At 45.1% G+C, this 18,859-nt stretch overlaps 1 protein-coding gene across 1 annotated transcript; it reads left to right on the forward strand.

The window, feature by feature from the left end:
* Nucleotides 1–1,620: 1,620 nt before the first annotated feature.
* Nucleotides 1,621–16,194, forward strand: cry2 (cryptochrome circadian regulator 2). The gene is made up of 13 exons (XM_015965178.3): nt 1,621–1,931; nt 4,694–4,802; nt 5,920–6,062; nt 10,797–10,981; nt 12,992–13,080; nt 13,164–13,295; nt 14,015–14,140; nt 14,229–14,414; nt 14,495–14,646; nt 14,801–15,003; nt 15,281–15,361; nt 15,437–15,883; nt 15,970–16,194. The coding sequence occupies exons 1-13, from the start codon at nt 1,774–1,776 to the stop codon at nt 15,978–15,980; spliced, it is 2,022 nt and encodes a 673-aa protein (XP_015820664.3). The 5' UTR covers nt 1,621–1,773; the 3' UTR covers nt 15,981–16,194.
* Nucleotides 16,195–18,859: the final 2,665 nt, after the last annotated feature.

Raw genomic sequence — 18,859 nt, forward strand, 5'->3', positions numbered from 1 at the left:
TCTTAACCAAAGCAGCATACTTGAGATAAGCAGATGACATGTCCTCTGTTTGTCTTCAGCCAGTGGAGGTGGACCACCCATGTGGATGTATGCAGCTTCACCTTCTGGACAAGCTCAGTCCCCACCAGCCTATGAGAAACCAGTAAGACAGGCTAGTGGTTATGTGGGCTATAGCGGCTATCCTGATGAATCCAGTGGTCCTGTGGGTTATGGCAGCAGTCCAGCACTTTACTACAGCAGCAACACCAACACTGTTGGCGATAGGAGTGGCTCTCCATATCTGGTCCAGCAGGTCGTCCCTCGGACTGGTCAGCATGAAGCTCCAGGCAGCAGCAGCGTCCCTTACCAGCAGACTGAGGAGAGCTGGAGCTCTTCCTCTGATACCAGCGGTGAGGACGAGCCAGTCTTCACTCCTGTAGAGGACGAGGATGAGGTGTACGCTTTAAAGTCTCGGTCCAACTACAACCGCAAGCGCCTGCTGTTCAACCAGTTCCGCTACACCCCAACACAACTCTACATTGGTGATCACCATCACCACCACCACCACGGCAAGGGGCACCATCACAAGGATCAAGTCAAAGGATAATGAAGATTAAGGACTCTAATTTATGGTTTCTGTTGTTGCCCACTCTATAAAATAAAAGCCTGGATTATGAAGGTAGCTCAAAGTGTCTATTGAGATCCTTTCATCTTATAGTGGCTAAAGTTATGAATGTACTTAAGCTTAAATGTCCTGCAGCAAAACTTTAAAGGTAAATGTTAAACCTGTGGAAAGGGCTGCACCAAAAGGTTAACCAACACACGGTTAAGATCTGGACATGCTCTGTGTAACATGTTCCATAACCATCTAGAGAAGCATTCAGATGGTCCAACAGCTGAACTCTAGCATAGTTAAATAACAGCTAATTGTAAAGTGGATTTAAATGACCCTGCTTAGAGCAGGTTGCTGTAAATGCAGAGTTAGCATTCAAAACGTTGGCCACATCAGGGTTAAACTCATAGACTATTCGTTTTAATCTCATTATTTTGCCTGGTGGCAGTAAGAGTCTGGCTGAGCAGCTTGAGCTCAATGGCGTAAAATTAAAGCCTAGCCTGTGTGGACGTAATTTTCACTTTAGAAGTGGGGTGGGCAGGGGGGGGGGGGGGGTATCTTTACAGTATGCTCTAATGGGAAACAGGCTTCAACACAAACGGTTGTTTTCCACTTGGTCCTAGAGCTCAACCAGTGTCAATTTAATATAGCGTAAATATTTTTGGATGGTAAAAAGTGCAGGGGTCAAAACTTGACTTTGGAAAAAGTGGGGGGGACATGTCCCCCCCCCCCCAAAAAAAAAAATTACGTCCATGCCTGTGACATCATTTTGACTTCACGAATTTGTTTTAGTTCGAGGATTTTTTTTTATTCCAATAATTTCACATCAGATGACCTGCCAGATCTCAACGGTCTCCGGCCTCTGAAATTGAAACCTGTTTTCAACCTCTCCTCCCGCACACTTCGGACCTCCACCTGATCAACCCGCATCCGACGCAGAACGCAAACGTGACACAGCTCGTCTCTGCCCTTTGCCCGATCAGCCAATCACAGCTCGACAGTTTCGTAAGTCACGTTGTTAACCCAAACCCTAATCCACGCCCACGAAGCTGTAACCACGCCCCCAACGTTGGCAAAGTTTTTGAAGTCTCTGCAGCTGTCCTCGTTTCACCTCCTTCAGTGGATTTTTGCAGCACTTTGATTTCGCGAGTGAATCTCTGATGATCCAGTAATCGGACAGTATGGTTGTGAATTCTGTGCACTGGTTCCGCAAAGGTTTGCGGTTGCACGATAATCCGGCGCTACAGGAGGCCCTGAATGGGGCTGACACGGTGCGCTGTGTTTACATCCTGGACCCCTGGTTCGCTGGAGCAGCTAACGTTGGCATCAACCGATGGAGGTTTGTGTCTTTAAACGTTCCCTTTTACAATTCCTACCGTAAACGAGCTCTCGTCTAACTAGGCTCGTGTTTTTAGTGTCGCCATTTTTATGTTTGGTGTTTAGCACTAGCCCAGGCCTCCGCTTGGTTAGCTAACTGCTACATAGCCCCATGGCGAACATCGGAGGAGAAACACACACTTTTACATTATTCTCGTTTCCCGCCTCCAAAATCTGGTTTACAGATACAACGTTCATTTCCTGAGGAAACTCAATACAGTTGAATAAATTCGGGTTATATATTAACATCTCAGCGACCGCTTAAGTTAGTAATAAAACAAAAGGGATATAACATTCTAGTTACCTGACTCAGTGTTTGTGGTTAGTAAATGTGCTCACTAACCCGACCGGAGTTTGGTGAAAGTAACAGAAAAGTAATCAGAGTATGTTTTAATGTAAAGTCCCAGTTTGAGTTGTCATGCTGAAAACTGACCTCATCAGCATCCAGTCCCCAGAGTGTTTACATGTAGAATCAGCAGATCGAGCTTTAAAAGTCCAGCTGAGTCCGTTTATGAAAAGCCTTGAGACGAGTTAGCGCTAATAAATAAACAGAATAGAGTTTAGGATGGATCTGTTGTTTGTTTTAAGCTGATCTGGAATTGCATAGAAGCCATGAAGATGGACCTCACACACCTTGGGTGTTTTCAACCTCTCAAAATTTCTAGTGCAGAGTGGAGACAACCCATAGAAGCACTGATTTGATCTCATTTCAGAGAAAAATAGAACAGGTTAGATGCACCTAATAAATAAAATGACTAACAAACTCAGGAATCTGTTTCTTTGCTTCACTGTTCTGATGCTGAGAATATCACTAATGCGGATCAAAGGAGATACACAGATGAATGCACCTCTTATTTATTATTTGGAGACTACATTTGCTGCAGCTGGCAGAGGCAGAGATTTTTTCTATTGATACACGGAGTTTACAGGATCATTTTAAATGTTAATAGGGGAAGACTGCAGGAGGGAGCAGTAAAATACAGGGGGTCCCCAGCAAAAACAAGAAACTTTATGAGTCTGATGAAACCCGCTGGTTTTCCATCAGGCAGTCACGGGGCAGCTCCAACGACCCAGTGGCTGTGCTGGGTCAATGTTATCGAGCTCAGTCCGGCTCGGCCGTTAACGAGCCGAGGCGACGTCGTGCTCTGTTTAAGAAGAGGTGTTATATTCCCGCTTCAGAAGAAGCGTCCAACGTGTTTTTACGCTTTCTCCGAGACATGTCACGTCGCTAAGTTGTTAGCGCCGCACGCTAAAACGTCAATAGTGCAGCGTAGCCTGCTGGAGGTTTTAAGGGTTCAGATGAAAACACCCGACCTCTCAGGCTGCTCACACATTGATCTTAAGTTGTCGCTGTTGCGCTCATGCCGTAATACAGGATTAGATGCGGTTAAAGTCAGACATGAAAAAATAAATAAATTTTACATGAATAAGTGATGCTTAGCCTGGTGGGGGGAGGAAACCCTGTCAAGATCGTCAACACTCATTTATCTTAATGCTATTGAAACATGTAAACCAAAAAGCATTACATCCACTGCTACCTTTCCTATTTTAAACTCAGTAACTTATGCTGTAACTTCACCTTGCCCTGCCTGCTCCTCCTTGCTGCCGGCGGCTGTGATCACAAGCCACAACATAGTAGTTCCCGCTGCTTCTTCAGGAAACAGCGCAAAAAAAACTTGGGATCTTGTAGGCGTGGCGGTGGGATTTCACTCCTATGTAAGGGAAACCCTGATCTCATTTATTTCTTTGTTTGCATGATTTAGATTTCAGCCTTTTTGTTGCAATCGCCGTCGTCGTCTTCCTCCGCTTATCCGGGTCCGGGTCGCGGGGGCAGCATCCCAACTAAGGAACTCCAGACCGTCCTCTCCCCAGCCACCTCCACCAGCTTCTCCGGCAGGACCCCAAGGCGTTCCCGGACCAGATTGGAGATGTAACCTCTCCAACGTGTCCTGGGTCGACCCGGGGGCCTCCTGCCGGCAGGACATGCCTGAAGCACCTCCCCAGGGAGGCGTCTAGGAGGCATCCTGACCAGATGCCCAAACCACCTCAACTGACTCCTTTCGATCCGGAGGAGCAGCGGTTCTACTCCGAGTCCCTCCCGAATGTCCGAGCTCCTCACCCTATCTCTAAGGCTGAGCCCGGCCACCCTACGGAGGAAACTCAATTCGGCCGCTTGTATCCGCGATCTCGTTCTTTCGGTCATTACCCAAAGCTCATGACCATAGGTGAGGATTGGGACGTAGATCGACCGGTAAATCGAGAGCCTGGCTTTCTGGCTCAGCTCCCTCTTCCCCACGACAGATCGGCTCAGCGTCCGCATCACTGCAGACGCCGACCCAATCCGCCTGTCGATCTCCCGATCCCTCCTACCCTCACTCGTGAACAAGACCCCGAGATACTTAAACTCCTCCACTTGAGGTAGGACCTCTCCCCCGACCCGGAGTTGGCAAGCCACCCTTTTGCGGTCGAGAACCATGGTCTCAGATTTGGAGGTGCTGATCCTCATCCCAGCCGCTTCACACTCGGCCGCGAGCCTACCCAGCAAGAGCTGAAGGTATTTTTGTTGCAATAAAATACATAACAATCTGCCTCCACCCCATTTTCTTTAAATCTAGAAAGAAATGAACAATAAAAGCACATGGAACCAGCTGCATCCTCCCAGCATTGAAGCAGTTGTAGTTTGGTACTTGTGTTTGATCCTCCCATCATGCCTTCTGTCTGCAGGTTTCTGCTGGAGGCTTTGGAGGACCTGGACAGCAGTCTGAAGAAGCTCAACTCCAGGCTGTTTGTAGTCAGAGGTCAACCCACCGATGTCTTCCCCAGGCTTTTTAAGGTCTGTATCCAGATGTTCTGTTACTGTCTCACACACGTATGGTGATGCTAAATTAAATAACATTTATTTTATTAGCAAAAACATGTCGGAGTGTTTGAAATGTTCTTTAATTTGGTTTTATTATAGTGCAAGAACCCAGAGGTAATGAGTCAGTCTGCAGCACATTTATGAGAACCGGACGTTGTTTAGTTGGAAGGATGTTTTTCTTATTGTTTTCTGCTACAACCCTCTTCCTGCACAACTTAATAAAATAATAGGACAAAACGCATCAAACACACCTTTAACATTCATGTGGAGGATCAGAACCAGGTGGAGACGGGCGGCTCTGATCATCCACTCTGATGCCAAAAGCATCGCTGGTTTTTCCATCATGGAAAGTGAGAGTCTGCCAGCAGCAGGTTGTTGTTTTTAACCAGACGCAGGAAGTCACTGCAGGTTAACAACAGGGATGTTCCCCGTAGAGCTGGAAGGGAAATCGTCCTTCAGCCTGACCTTGCAGACCTTTCCTCTGTGGGTCAGAGATGAGTTAAAGCTACGCTTACGTTATTTCGGGTTGATGTCTGCAGAGGAAAGGTTAGAACCTGTTTCTCATCTTTAGATTTCAAATCTTTAGACCATCCAATCATTTTGGGATTTTAGGGGAAAATTGTTGATTGTAATTTAGTAATTTCTCTCCATGGCCACTTTATTAGGAATAAGAAGGTTGACCAGGTTAGTGCTGGGCCAGACCTCTCTTTACTTTACTCGTCAATTCTTGGTGTCATGGATCCAACAAGGTGGTCCTCAGACGTTCTGGTCCGTCCTGACATGACAACCTCAGCTCCATGATGAGAAGCTCCTATTCCACCACATCCCAGAAGTTCTGGACTGGACTGGGATCTGGTGACTGGATGCTGCTAGACTCCAGTGGTCATCGTCTAGAAACCAGTTAGAGATGATCTGAGCTTTGTGACATGGTGCATGGCCCTGAAGATGGGTCAGGGTTAGGATGGAGCTGAGATCAGGACTCATCAAACCAGTTTCATCTGGTCCAGTTCTGGTGATCCTGTGGGAATGGATGCATCGGTTTCCTGTTCTTAGCTGACAGGATGGACACCTGGTGTGGTCTTCGTTGCAGGAGTGGAACGTGACCCGGCTCACCCTCGAATACGACCCTGAGCCATATGGGAAGGAGAGGGATGGCGCTATCATCAAGATGGCCCAAGAGTTCGGAGTGGAGACAGCCGTCAGAAACTCGCACACGCTCTACAACCTGGACAGGTGTGTAATCCCTCGCTGGGTAATCTGATCAGACCCAGAAACTGCTTCCAGAAATAAAGATTTTCACATTTAGATCTTTCTTTTTATATTTCCGTGCTGCTCATCATCTGCACTTCAGCAGTAGAAATGGTTGTTTAGGACAGCAATAGTGCTTTCTCACTGGATGCTGGAACTGGTTTAGTTCTTTGGCTCATGCACAGTTTAACAGTAAGACCTGGTTTTTCTGTTACTGCAGACAAAAAGGGTTAAAAGAACATTTATGAGAAACACAGATTTCTGCTGCGTCTTTTTCCTGATAAATGTTTGTTCTTTGGGGCTGCGCAGTGGCGCAGTGGTTAGAGCTGTTGCCTTGCAGCAAGAAGGTCCTGGGTTCGCTTCCCAGCCGGTGATCTTTCTTTATGGAGTTTGCATGTTCTCCCTGTGCATGCGTGGGTTCTCTCCAGGTACTCCGGCTTCCTCCCACAGTCCAAAAACATGACTGTTAGGCTGATTGGTCTGTCTAAATTGTCCTTAGGTGAGTGTGTGTGTGTGTGTGTGTGTGTGTGTGTGTGCATGATTGTTTGTCCTGTGTGTCTCTGTGTTGCCCTGTGATGGACTGGCTCTCTGTCCAGGGTGTACCCCGCCTGATTGCCCATCAACCGCTGGAGATAGCCCCCCCGCACCCCCCACCCCCACCCCACGTGGACAAGCGTGTTCAGAAAATGGATGTTTGTTCTTTGGTTTTCTGGTTTTTTTCTACTACTGGAAATCAAAAATCTCACTCGTGTGATCTGTTGACACACAGCTGGCCGGAGCTTTGCCTTCAGTAGTTAAATCTAAAATCACTAAAACTTTGATATTTAACGCTCTCAGGCTCAAAATAAGTTTTGATAAAAGGACAAACAACTAAGTCCTTCAGGAGAGATGTGAATCTTCACTTGTCTCCCGATTCGATTACGATTATTGGGTCAATGATTCAATTTGATTCGATATCCCGATGCATCACGATGCATCACGATTATTTCACATTGATTTGTTTTCATTGATAAATAGAAGATGTCAGATAATTGCTTTTTTAAATTTTTTTTTATCAAAAACGTAAGTGACACAACCTGCCATCCCTCAAAAGTTCTCCATTCACAACAGGTTAGGACAAAACATTTAAGAAGATTTAACAAAGTAAAACATCTGTTTCCTCGTTCAACACCACGCCTCAGGCTGAGAAACACACACAAAATCTAAAAAAGTACTGAAAACCTACAGGACACATAATGTAATAATAAAATACATAATGGGTTCATATATGAGTGTTTAATGTCCCTGAGCAGCTCTAGAGTCGGATGTTTATGCCACAGTTGAAGTCTGTCAGAAATAACAGCAAATGAAATGTTTGACTTAATTTTATTTGAACCCAGTGGTTCGTTTCTCAAATGTTGGAGCATGAATCAAGTTCTGTTTGATGCAGAAAATAATAAAACATAAAACTAATTCTACACTTCCAATCATATTTAAGATGTGTGTTTTATTTTTTCTGATAATAACACCAGCAGAAGGCTGTGGGCTGGATTAGGATTAAATTACCCAGCTGATGGATCTCCTTCACTAACCAGCTAACTACAAACCTTTCCACTAACCTGTCCTGTGTGACCCTCACCATGTAACCCTCATGTCCATGCTGTCTCTGGAGGAGCAGATGGGAGACAAGACCTCCTGTAACCTAAAATGAACCAAAGCTTCCTCCCAGTTTCTCTTTAAGATTAATTTAACATCAGTTTATCATCATGGAACAAAAGAATAAAGTGGAACAAGAACTTCTATCTTCTATTTCTCTCCTTTTAACTTCTCCGTGTCCCTAAATAAAAGACAGACGATCACGCTGCAGCCGCCGTCACTCACCCTGCCCCCTCCCCCGAGACCGGATCTCTCGGCATCAGAACAGTCGGTCTGACTGAGCGCTTCCAGGAGAAATAATAATTAAATTATGAAAATAAAAATGCGTGTTTGGAGGAGCGTCCTCCGATCCTCTCTCCCTCTCTCAGTTGCTCTGCAAGTGAGCGGAGCGCGCCGCATGACAACCCGCTCAATTAACATAATTCACGGCCCAAATCCAACAGAACCGGTCAGGCTGATTCGGTTCTGGTTCGGTCTCCGGTTTCAACTCAAGCACTCAGCCCTGCAGTACCACATTAAGGTGGAACCACTTGGTAAATGTGGAGGACGCTCACTCTGACAGATTTGGATGCTGCGCTGGTGCCGCCGTTAAAGAAACAAAACTACATTCCACTATAATCGATTATGGCGTACTCTTCTACGACGCAGAATCGTTTATGTCCGCATCCCGATGCATCGATTATTTCATTATTTTCCTCAGCTCTACTTCAGGGGTACTTCTGAGTTAAAAAATGCTCATGAAACACGTATGTGGAGTAACCAGATAGGTAGGTTTTAAATCTGCAACGCCGGCCTCCATAGCGTTAATGAGATCTGGAGGATTGTTTTCTGCCGGAGTCACCTCCAGCCTGACGCAGGAAGACCCACATGACTCCAGAATCTGTTAAAACCGTGAAATTGTTAATTTTTGGTGTCATTGTTTGATTTTGATTGTAGAAAGTAGCTAATATTTGCTTCAGAAAAGGCTGAATAAAACCCTGGGAGGGTGAGCGCTTTAGAAAATCAAATGAAATGTTTGTTTTTTCCTCCAAATATGAATTTTTCTGTTGATATTCTTTCTAATTCTGTTTTTTTATGATCTTAAAACAAAACAGAAAAATGAATTTGGGGTAAAAACAAAACCCAGAGATGGTAGATGTTTACAGCTCAATGCTCCCCCCAGTGGCCTCCTGCTGGAATTACAGGTCACACCTCCCATCCATGTGCAGGGAGGAGCTGGTAGTAGTAATGGAGAGTGAAGAACCTTCTCCTCTGCGTGACCCAGCATAGTGTTACAGCACCGCGTTACGTAACGGCGGGATTATTCATGACCTTTGTGTTAGTGTACCAGCGAGGGGTGGAGGGAATGTGCACAGATTAGTGCGACAGAGAAGAGCCAGGCAGCCAATGGGAGGCACCTGGTTTATAACTAGTTTAGGAGGAATTTCATTGTTTATCTCCAACATCTGAACATGTTGAAAACACAGATCTGGGAATCGAACCCTCAACCTTTTGGTAGAAACTACCCAAATTGTTGATTCGTCACCAAACATCAAAGGTTTTTTAATAATAATAATAATAATACATTTTATTTAAAAGCACCTTTCAGAAAACCCAAGGTCACATGACAGAATATACATTCAGAAAATAAATTAAAACAGCAATAAAACCCCAATAAAATGCAAAGAAGAAAAAACAAAGAAACAGTTCAATAAAATCAGAGGTCATAGGCGGATTAAAACGTGTGTTTTGAGTTTGGTTTTGAAAAGGGTAAAACTGTCGATGTTCCTGATGTCTGGGGAGAGTGAGTTCCAGAGACGGGGAGCAGAGCGGCTGAAAGCTCTGCTCCCCATGGGTGCATTTTAAACTGTAATTAAAATGGAGAAGCATCGACTGTCATTAACAGAAAACAGTTTTTAGAAATCGTTCCTAAATGTCTCATTTCTAAATATAAACATCCAAAAGGAAAAGAAACGACTGCATGGTTTGGTGATGATGTGTTCAGGAAACATTTTATTGCCGTCAGTGGTGTGTTCAAACACTGGGGGAAAATCAGATATTTGAGTTTCAGATCGGTCGACCAACTCATCCTCCCTTTTGGTGCTTCTCAGATTCTAAATCTTCAGATGTTTAGCAGTCTCTTTATAGTTTGATTTGATTAATAAATTATAGAAAATGCTTTAAATTATTAGTCTAATTATTTATAACCCATAAACCGTACATACGTTAGGAGGGAAACGTGTGTCTGTATTGACCCTTTGCACCGACGTCACCTAATCACGTGGGTCCACCATGGTGGACGGCAAAAGCATGTAAACAGTGAGCGACGCGAGTACTAAACAAAGGGAAAAGTAGGGCCTGAAATTGTTTTTGCGATCAAAACAAAAACAAAACTCCTCCAGCATTCCTTCAACTAGTCCATGCCCAGTTCAGTTATCAGAAGAAGTAACGCATCTAGCGGGGCTCATAGAGAGCGGTATGCTAACTAGCGTACCAACGTTAGCTTACGTTCTCTCTGCAGCTGTTCACCGATGTAAACATGTCGCTGACTTTGCCTAAATTCACCCCTCTGGATTTATAACTTTATGTTGTAAACAGGGCCCGACCGATATGCTTTTTTTGGCACCGATACCGATATAAAACTTTTAACAAAGGCCGATAGCCGATGTAATGGCCGATAAATCTCCCTCACAAAAAAAAAAAGAAAGAAAAATTTTCTTAAGCTTAAACCCATCATTCGCTGCTTTTTTAATGCAAACTTATTTCTCTATTACACACCAAAGAACTGTCTCAATAACTCACTAGGGTTTCAAGTAATGCAAATAAGATTTATTTAGCGTGGGTTAATTGTCTTGCCCAAGGACACAACGACAGCAACAGACTGAGCGGGGCTCGAACTTGCAACCTTCCGATTACGGGACGAGCACTTAACTCCTGTGCCACCGTCGCCCCAAGAAGAAACGACGGTGTTGTTTCTTTAAGTTGAGATGAATAGTTTTCAGATCCCTGGTGCTTTATGCTCCGTGTTTATGGTGATGTGTCTAGAGGAGGAACCCTTTCTCGTTAAAGACAAACAAATGTGCTCTTTTTTCTTTTCTGTGGCAGGATCATTGAGATGAACAACAACAGCCCTCCTCTGACCTTTAAACGCTTTCAGACTATTGTGAGCAGGCTGGAGTTACCAAGGAGACCTCTGGCTCCCATCACCCAACAGCAGATGAACAGATGTCCCACTCAAATACCCGACAACCACGACCAGCTGTACAGTATACCTTCACTGGAGGAACTAGGTGAGCACGTGTCTGATGTCCCGTCAGCCTGAGGAGAGCTGCTGTGGTTCCTGCCGGGTGACCTTTGGGTGCATCTAAAGCAGGGGGTCTCCACGACGCTGCTCGCCTGGAAGCCGACACATTCTCACACCCAAAGCGTCAAAATATGACGATTCAGGACGCCCCAGCGCGTCAGGAGACGACGATCAGGAGCACACTGATGACGCACCGTCCCAGAGCGTCGGTATCGTACGCCGGTGGTGAGACAGACATTAGAACGACTTGTGAACTACTTAACCTTCCCCTTACACCAATCCTAACCTTAAGGTCACAGTTCATGACCTTAAGGTTAGGATTGGGGTGAGGGGAAGGTTAAATAGTCGAATAATGTCCGTGTGACCGCGGGCGTCAAACAGTGACACCAGCGGAGCCACGCGCTCCTGCGTGTCCCTGATCGTCGTCTCCTGACGTGCTTGGGCGTCCCGAATCGTCATATATTGACGGTTGGTCACACGCGTCATATTTGGACGCTTTGGGTGCGAGATTGTGTTTCAGAATCAGCCAGCTAGCCATTCCGGCTTGTAATTAACGAGGAGCGTCCCCGTTTTCTGTAATAAACTAAAATTAATTCAGTGGAAGTAAAATAAAAATCAGAATATCGCACAAATCTTTAGGCAAACGTGTTCTACTGGAAATACGCGGATGAAATGATGGGGTTGCAGCACGGATCCCCGTTTCTCTCAGCTCGATCTCAGCGGCGGTGGCTGGAGCGGGCTGAAGACACGCCTCTACAGAAGACGGGGTGACGTGTACAGACCTCGACCTCAGTTAAATAATCTGGGCGACAGTAAAGTCCTACCAGCAGTAACAGCTTAACACAAATTAAATGTTGCTCGCCTATGAACACATGATGAACACATGATGAACACATGATGAACACATGATGAACACATGATGAACACAGACTTCCAAACTCTGAACAACTCCCATGATTTAGTTACAACAAATGTCCCATTTATTGACACGATTGTGAACTCTCTCTCTCTCTCTCTCTCTCTCTCTCCTCTCTCTCTCTCTCTCTCTCTCTCTCTCTCTCCCCCCCTCTCTCTCTCTCTCTCTCTCTCTCTCCCCCCCCTCTCTCTCTCTCCTCTCTCTCTCTCTCTCTCTCTCTCTCTCTCCCCCCCTCTCTCTCTCTCTCAATCTGTCTCTCTCATAGTTGTAGCTTTTATAACACAAGCATGTTCACACATGGAAAAACCAACGTGAGTAAATTGTACGGCAGTAGCTCTTCGGCGCTCAGGAGCCAAAAAAGGTGGGAGATTCCTGATTTATAGATTTTATTTCAGAATAAAAATCAAAACAAAGTTTGAGTTGATGAGGATTTTACCGGCAGCAGAGTGCTAACTGCTCAGAAGCAGCTTCTGTTAATAATAATGATAACAACAACAATAATAACAATACTACTACTACTACTACTAATAATAATAATAGTAGTAACAACAACAATAATAACAATACTACTACTACTACTAATAATAATAATAATAGTAATAACAACAACAACAACAATAATAATAGCATAGTAATAACAATAATAATAATAGTAATATAATAATAATATTAACACCATTAATAATAATAATAATAATAATAACAATAGTAATAATAATAATAACAATAATAATAATAGCATAGTAATAACAATAATAATAATAGTAATATAATAATAATATTAACACCATTAATAATAATAATAATAATAATAATAATAACAATAGTAATAATAATAATAACAATAATAATAATAACAATAGTAATAACAATAATAAGAATATAGTAATAACAATAATAAGAATAATAACAACAACAATAACGGAAAAGCTGCATTAAGGCCTGAAAGGGAACCCGGGGAACACCGCAGAACATTTTCATTTGATTTCATTTTGACTGAATCTTTTTTACTCATTTGCTTTTTATATCAGTCATTATTTTAATCATTAAAGAGATGAGAATACATGGCTTTGTGTTCAGGATTCAGAACGGAGGGTTTACCTCCAGCTGTGTGGCGGGGAGGAGAGTCGGAGGCCCTGGAGCGGCTGAGCAGACATCTGGACAAAAAGGTAAACCTCCGGCTGATGTCTAATCAGGTGGTGGAGACTGAACTCGGACGTCCCACGTGTCCTCTGTGTGTCCGCCTCCTCAGGTTTGGGTCGCCAGCACTCGGGTCAAGACGTGCTCGCTGTACGCCAGTCCAACGGGCCTCAGCCCGTACCTGCGCTTCGGCTGCCTGTCCTGCAGGGTTTTGTACTACAACCTGAGAGAGATCTACATGAAGGTACCGCACCTGCAGCGCCGGTTCCCTCAGGTCTCGGCCCACAACACCAAACCAGCAGAATCCTCTTTCAGTGGCTCTTCTTCCCTCTGAGGTTACTTTAGCCCGTCAGCTTCCACACCGGGGGTTAGGTTTGAGTCAACGGTTATTTTAATTTAAAATCAATAATGCCGTTGAACTTTTTGTTCTATAATCTCCATTTTTTTTTACTTTAATAGTTTTATTTCCAGTTCAGTGCCAGATTCAACAGCATTGAGGGACTAAGATGGGTTTTACTTGGGTGTTGAACTGCCAGGCGAGGCTAAATTTGATATTTTTCTCCCAGTTTCAAAAATAAAACCACATTTGCTCCTTCCTGTTCCTGCAGACGTGAATGTATTTTCATGCTGCGTTCTCTGACTGGAACAAAAACCGGACTCCTTGTGCCGGACTGGCCCGGTCAACAGTTTCCTTCCTCTGTGGCTCTTCTGGTGTTACTGAGCCGCTCTTTAAAATTTCTTTGGATTGAAATGATCAGATTTAAAATTATTTGGGTCATTTGGGGTAAATGTTCTCATTTCCACGAACACCTTGCAGTGAACCGTCCTGTAGTTCTGCAGGAGGCACTGAAAGGTTCTGGTTCTGTGTGGATCAGACGTGTGGAGAACCTGACAGAACGGTTCTGTGTTGGAACTTGTTACAGGTGTGAGCTCACCTGCCTGCCTCTATCTTGTCACCCCCAGCTCTGCAAGCGGAGCACCCCCCCTCTGTCGCTGTACGGCCAGCTCTTATGGAGGGAGTTCTTCTACACCGCCGCCACCAACAACCCAAACTTCGACCGCATGGAGGGAAACCCCATCTGCGTCCAGGTGAGTCCCGACGTGGAGCAGGCAGGTGAAATGTTGCAGTTTAAATCGATTCTAGTTTCACTGGAGAGCGTCTTCTCGTGGCCCTCAGATCCCTTGGGACCAGAACCCCGAAGCCCTGGCGAAGTGGGCTGAGGGTCGGACTGGGTTCCCCTGGATCGACGCCATCATGACGCAGCTGAGGCAGGAGGGATGGATCCACCACCGGGCCCGGCATGCTGTGGCCTGCTTCCTCACCAGGGGCGACCTGTGGATCAGCTGGGAGAGCGGCATGAAGGTGAGCCGGTTGTGTCCTGGTGCAGCCCGGGTCGACAGGTTTGCAGAAACATGACATGGTTTGCGTTTGTGCTCCTGCAGGTGTTTGAGGAGCTGCTGCTGGATGCAGACTGGAGCGTAAACGCCGGCAGCTGGATGTGGCTGTCCTGCAGCGCCTTCTTCCAGCAGTTCTTTCACTGCTACTGCCCCGTGGGCTTTGGACGTAGAACCGACCCATCAGGAGACTACATCAGGTCTGTTTTTGGTTTATTCAGTGACTGGACTCTGGCTGCAGGTTTCCTAGAGATTACGTCAGAACTCGTTAAAGATATGCAGATAAACTTAAAATCTTATAAATGTGCAGTTCTGAAGATTAGCCCTTTTATTTTTCTTTTGTTGAAACTGTAGGCGTTACATCCCCATCCTAAAGGACTATCCCAACCGGTACATCTACGAGCCGTGGAACGCCCCCGAGTCTCTGCAGAAGGCGGCGAACTGCGTGGTGGGAGTGCACTACCCCAAACCCATGATCAACCACGCAGAGGGCAGCAGGCTCAACATCGAGAGGATGAAACAAGTTTACCAGCAGCTCTCTCATTACAGAGGACTCAGTAAGAAACCCCACCAAAGCATGAACATCATGCATCAAAACGTGTGGCTTGATCAGAAATGGTCTGATGTTGCATCATGTTGACAAAGTTGCAAAGAAAATCCTCATGAGAATTTATGAGATTTCAGGTGGGAAAGCCCCGCCCCCTTTGACGTTCTATAGACACCCTGGTAGAAACATTATTCAGAGCTTAAACGGGTCACAAGAGGTTGGAGCTTGTGATCCAGAACTGGTAACTGGAAGGTCTACTTTAACCCGAATGCTGTCGTCTGTTTCAGGTCTGCTGGCTTCAGTCCCAACGATCCAGGAGGAGGCGGAGCCACCGATGACAGACGAGTCTCAGACCAGCAGTGGTCCTGGTATGGACACACCTTCTCTCCTACCAGATGCTTCAGGTGTCTGTGGATTGTCTGTGATTCCCTCGTGTTCCTCAGATTCTCCTACCAGGATTCTCGCTGATGTTGAAGCAGCCGGATGTTCCACGGCTCCAGATTCCTCCACCTCAGTCTCACATCCGCACCACAACAAAGCACAGTCCCACATTCGTCCCGGACTGGATCCCTGCACGTCCTCGGCCCGACCTACTTCCCCAATCACCAACATGTCCCACATTCCCACATCCAGGACCAAACCCGCTTCCTTGTCCTCTTCCTGTCCCTCCTCATCCCTCAGTCTGTGCCCTGGAGTCCTTCAGAACACCTCTGTGGGAACGAGAAGGAAGGGCGCCATCCGCAAGGTGCGACAAAGCCAAAGACAGCGAGGGCGACCGTGCTGCCCGTCGACAGCCAGAGAGGATGAGGAGGGAGAGGAGGAAGAGAGGATGCAGGAGGAAGAGGAGGAGGAGAGGATGGAGGACGAGGAGACGGCAGCAGAGATGACAGGTGACGCATGAAACAGACCATTTCTTCTGTTTTTCCTCAGCCTTGTCATTGTTTAATCAGCACTTCCTGCTCTGGTTTGTCCTCAGGTGCCCTTTAAACCGAACAGTGACAAACGCCGTCCAGGGGCTGGGAACATCAGGATCACGGACACGACGGAACAGGTCAAGCAGATCAGAACAACTTTTATTAGTTTACTCAAAGACTGGAATAAAATCCCTCCAACTGAGTAACTCCGGTTTAGGATGAGTTCTGTTCTCATGTCCTCCTCCACCCGGGACTCCTGTGTGTTTTATACAGATCTGTGAGACCTGAGCAGGACCCTGACGGACAGATCTACCTAGAAAGTCCAGATCTGTTCATTTTAGTTCTGGTCAGACCAGAAGTCCTCCCGTCCTCCTTCTCTGGAAGCACCAGGAGTCACATCCATGTTTCTCCAGCATCTGGACAGTTTGGAGTCTTGTTCTAATCAGAAGGTCAAAATGTTTCAGGCGACCTTTGACCCTGTAATAGACAGTCTGTGCACTCAGCAGCAGCTTCTCATGCTGTCGTTTCAGCTCAACAGTACCAAAAATACATTCAGAGTCCTCAGCAGGCTTTATCTGGTGACCTCTGACCTGCACAGCTTCACCAAACCTGAGAATTCTGACTTAATTACTTCTGATTTCACTCCTCGGAAAAATCCCAGATAAAGAAGGTAAAACCAGCAGGAGGTCTCACCCAAGCTGGATCTGTGAGCCCAACTGGATCAGACCTGGTGGAGTTTTTGCATCTTCATCGTTAAATCAGATGTTTGAGTCCCTAAGAGGCTCAGATGAGACGTCGGACTTTCCCTTTTCTGCTGTTTCTCCTGGAACTCTGAGAAGTAAGTCTGGTTCAGGTGGGGTTCACCTGTGAGGCCGGTCGGTGTTAAGCTTGGTTTAAGCTTGACTCATTCACTTTCCGCTTGGTGGTGCGGCTCGCGGATGGAACGCGCTTCACAACTCGCAGCGTTTATGGTTCATGCGGCTCGTCTCTGCGGTGAGCCAATATTCTCCCAAACTGTAGGGGGCAGCATGGAGCTCTACTACATGCATCCAACACTACACCATAGTAGAAGTAGAAATTACTGTTTACAACATGGCATTCCAGCATTTTTAACAGTGTCCTCATCTTTTCCGACAGTGCGAGCTATTTCTCTCCAAGAATTATTAACAACATGTTGATCACGGTGATCTCTGAGAGCTGAATCATACAACTGTCTGTATCTACGAACCTCTGCCATACTAGTTCTTGCCGGTCCGCCATGTTTTTCCGCGTCCGACCGTCCGCGTGGTTAGAAATTTTCCTAGGTGCGCGTTGCGGAAGGTTTGGGCCGTACGGAGGCGCGGTGGAGGGGCGTGGTTGTTAAAATGACGCAATTTCGCCGCGCGGAGCCGTGCGGACCTCGCGGACGCGTCAAGCATGAACCAACCTTTAGTCACCAAAATATCAAATAAGGGATTTTTAAAACATTCAGTCACCTTTTAGATGACTCGAGGATTAAAATGACTTTTGTCTCCTTCGTTCAAATTTAGGAAATTGAAGTTACAGTTTTATTTGCTTTATTTTCTGTGGAATATTTGGTTTAAACATAAAGCATAAAATAACACAGATGAGCCATAAAATGCATTTTTATTAAAAATAAAATGAGTTTTTCAGACTTCTCTGGGATGTTTTCACACTTCATTGTGAGAAAATCATGATGAATATTTTATATTTGTGTAAACAAACGGGAATTCTGATAAAGTGAAAACGCTTGATGAGACGGGAAAAATAAAAACTGATGATCGTCCTTCAGACGGCTGACTTTGAGACATTTTCTGGTTCTGTTTCTGAAATTCTGCATGTTAATATGTAAATAATTACCTATGAATGTTATAGAAATAGCTGATATTTCTGTTGGATAATATTAGTAAATCTGGATCCTGTTGGTGTTCAGCATCGTTCTCATTTTCATTATGAACATCTCTGCTTGTTTGGCCTAAATGTCCAGTTATGTGTAGTTATATTTTTACATTGTATTTATGAGTTTTTGTATATAAAATATATGAAATGGTCTGATGTTTCTTACTTTTATAAAAGTGTTTTTTTACCAACAGGCTCCACTAGGGAGCAGCAGATTCATGAAGATGTTCATGAAACCATCAAGTTCATTTGCTGCAGTTAAAACATCAACGTAGAGTTTCTATCTCCACAAATAACACAAGCCTGGAGGAGTTCTGCTGTGTGGTGGACAAGCTAATGCTAACAGTTAGCTTCTACTAGCCGAGACGTTCTCCGCAACAGCCTTCCGTGCCGTGAGTCAAGATGGTTGAGTCCATGAATGTTAAGTGACAGTGTGACGTAGGTCTGTCAGGCTTTTCTAATCCTAGAGTTTCACCGTCTCTTTTCTATCAGAAGCTAATGCAGGAGATAGGTGTAGGAGACTATTTTCATGTTCAGCCTGCATGAAACGCTCAGTGTGAACCTTTAGAATCAGAAATAACGGTTTTTCAGTGAAGTTGACCTTTAAAAAGTTTCCTATGTAAGAAAATCCAGCAAATTGCATCAAGTCACTGACTTGTATCAGAGACTTTACAGCAATCCCCATAACTGAAAGAAACCTCCAACAACCATTACTCCAACACAGAGTAGTCATAGTGTAGCGTCCAGGACTGGTCAGTTTTCATCTACAGTTTGACCTTTTCAGTGACCGGTCATCTGCAGACATGAATTTGCCTCTCTGCGTCTCTTAATCTTCCAAGCTGCAGGAAAGATTCGCCGCTGCGTGTCTACACTCTGATTGTCAACATCGTGTTCCTCCCTCAAGGTTCCTCTCTGCCAAGCTGCGGCCTTATCTATCCGCGTGCTTCACAGGACAAAAGAAGAACTTTTACAACTCATAAGTTAAATAATCATTAAATAATAATATGGTTGAATGGACAAATGTTATATGAATAATAATATTAATGTTTGAAT

This window comes from Nothobranchius furzeri, chromosome 4 (genome assembly GCF_043380555.1).
Source record: "Nothobranchius furzeri strain GRZ-AD chromosome 4, NfurGRZ-RIMD1, whole genome shotgun sequence".
Taxonomy (NCBI): domain Eukaryota; kingdom Metazoa; phylum Chordata; class Actinopteri; order Cyprinodontiformes; family Nothobranchiidae; genus Nothobranchius; species Nothobranchius furzeri.

What these genes read in the sequence shown, in the direction of transcription:
- cry2 (XM_015965178.3), top strand. Translation starts at nt 1,774, where the DNA reads ATGGTTGTGAATTCTGTGCACTGGTTCCGCAAAGGTTTGCGGTTGCAC. An exon ending in TGAGAGAGATCTACATGAAG is followed by an intron (nt 13,296 to 14,014) that starts GTACCGCACCTG and finishes TGTCACCCCCAG; the next exon opens with CTCTGCAAGCGGAGCACCCC. An exon ending in GAAACCCCATCTGCGTCCAG is followed by an intron (nt 14,141 to 14,228) that starts GTGAGTCCCGAC and finishes CGTGGCCCTCAG; the next exon opens with ATCCCTTGGGACCAGAACCC.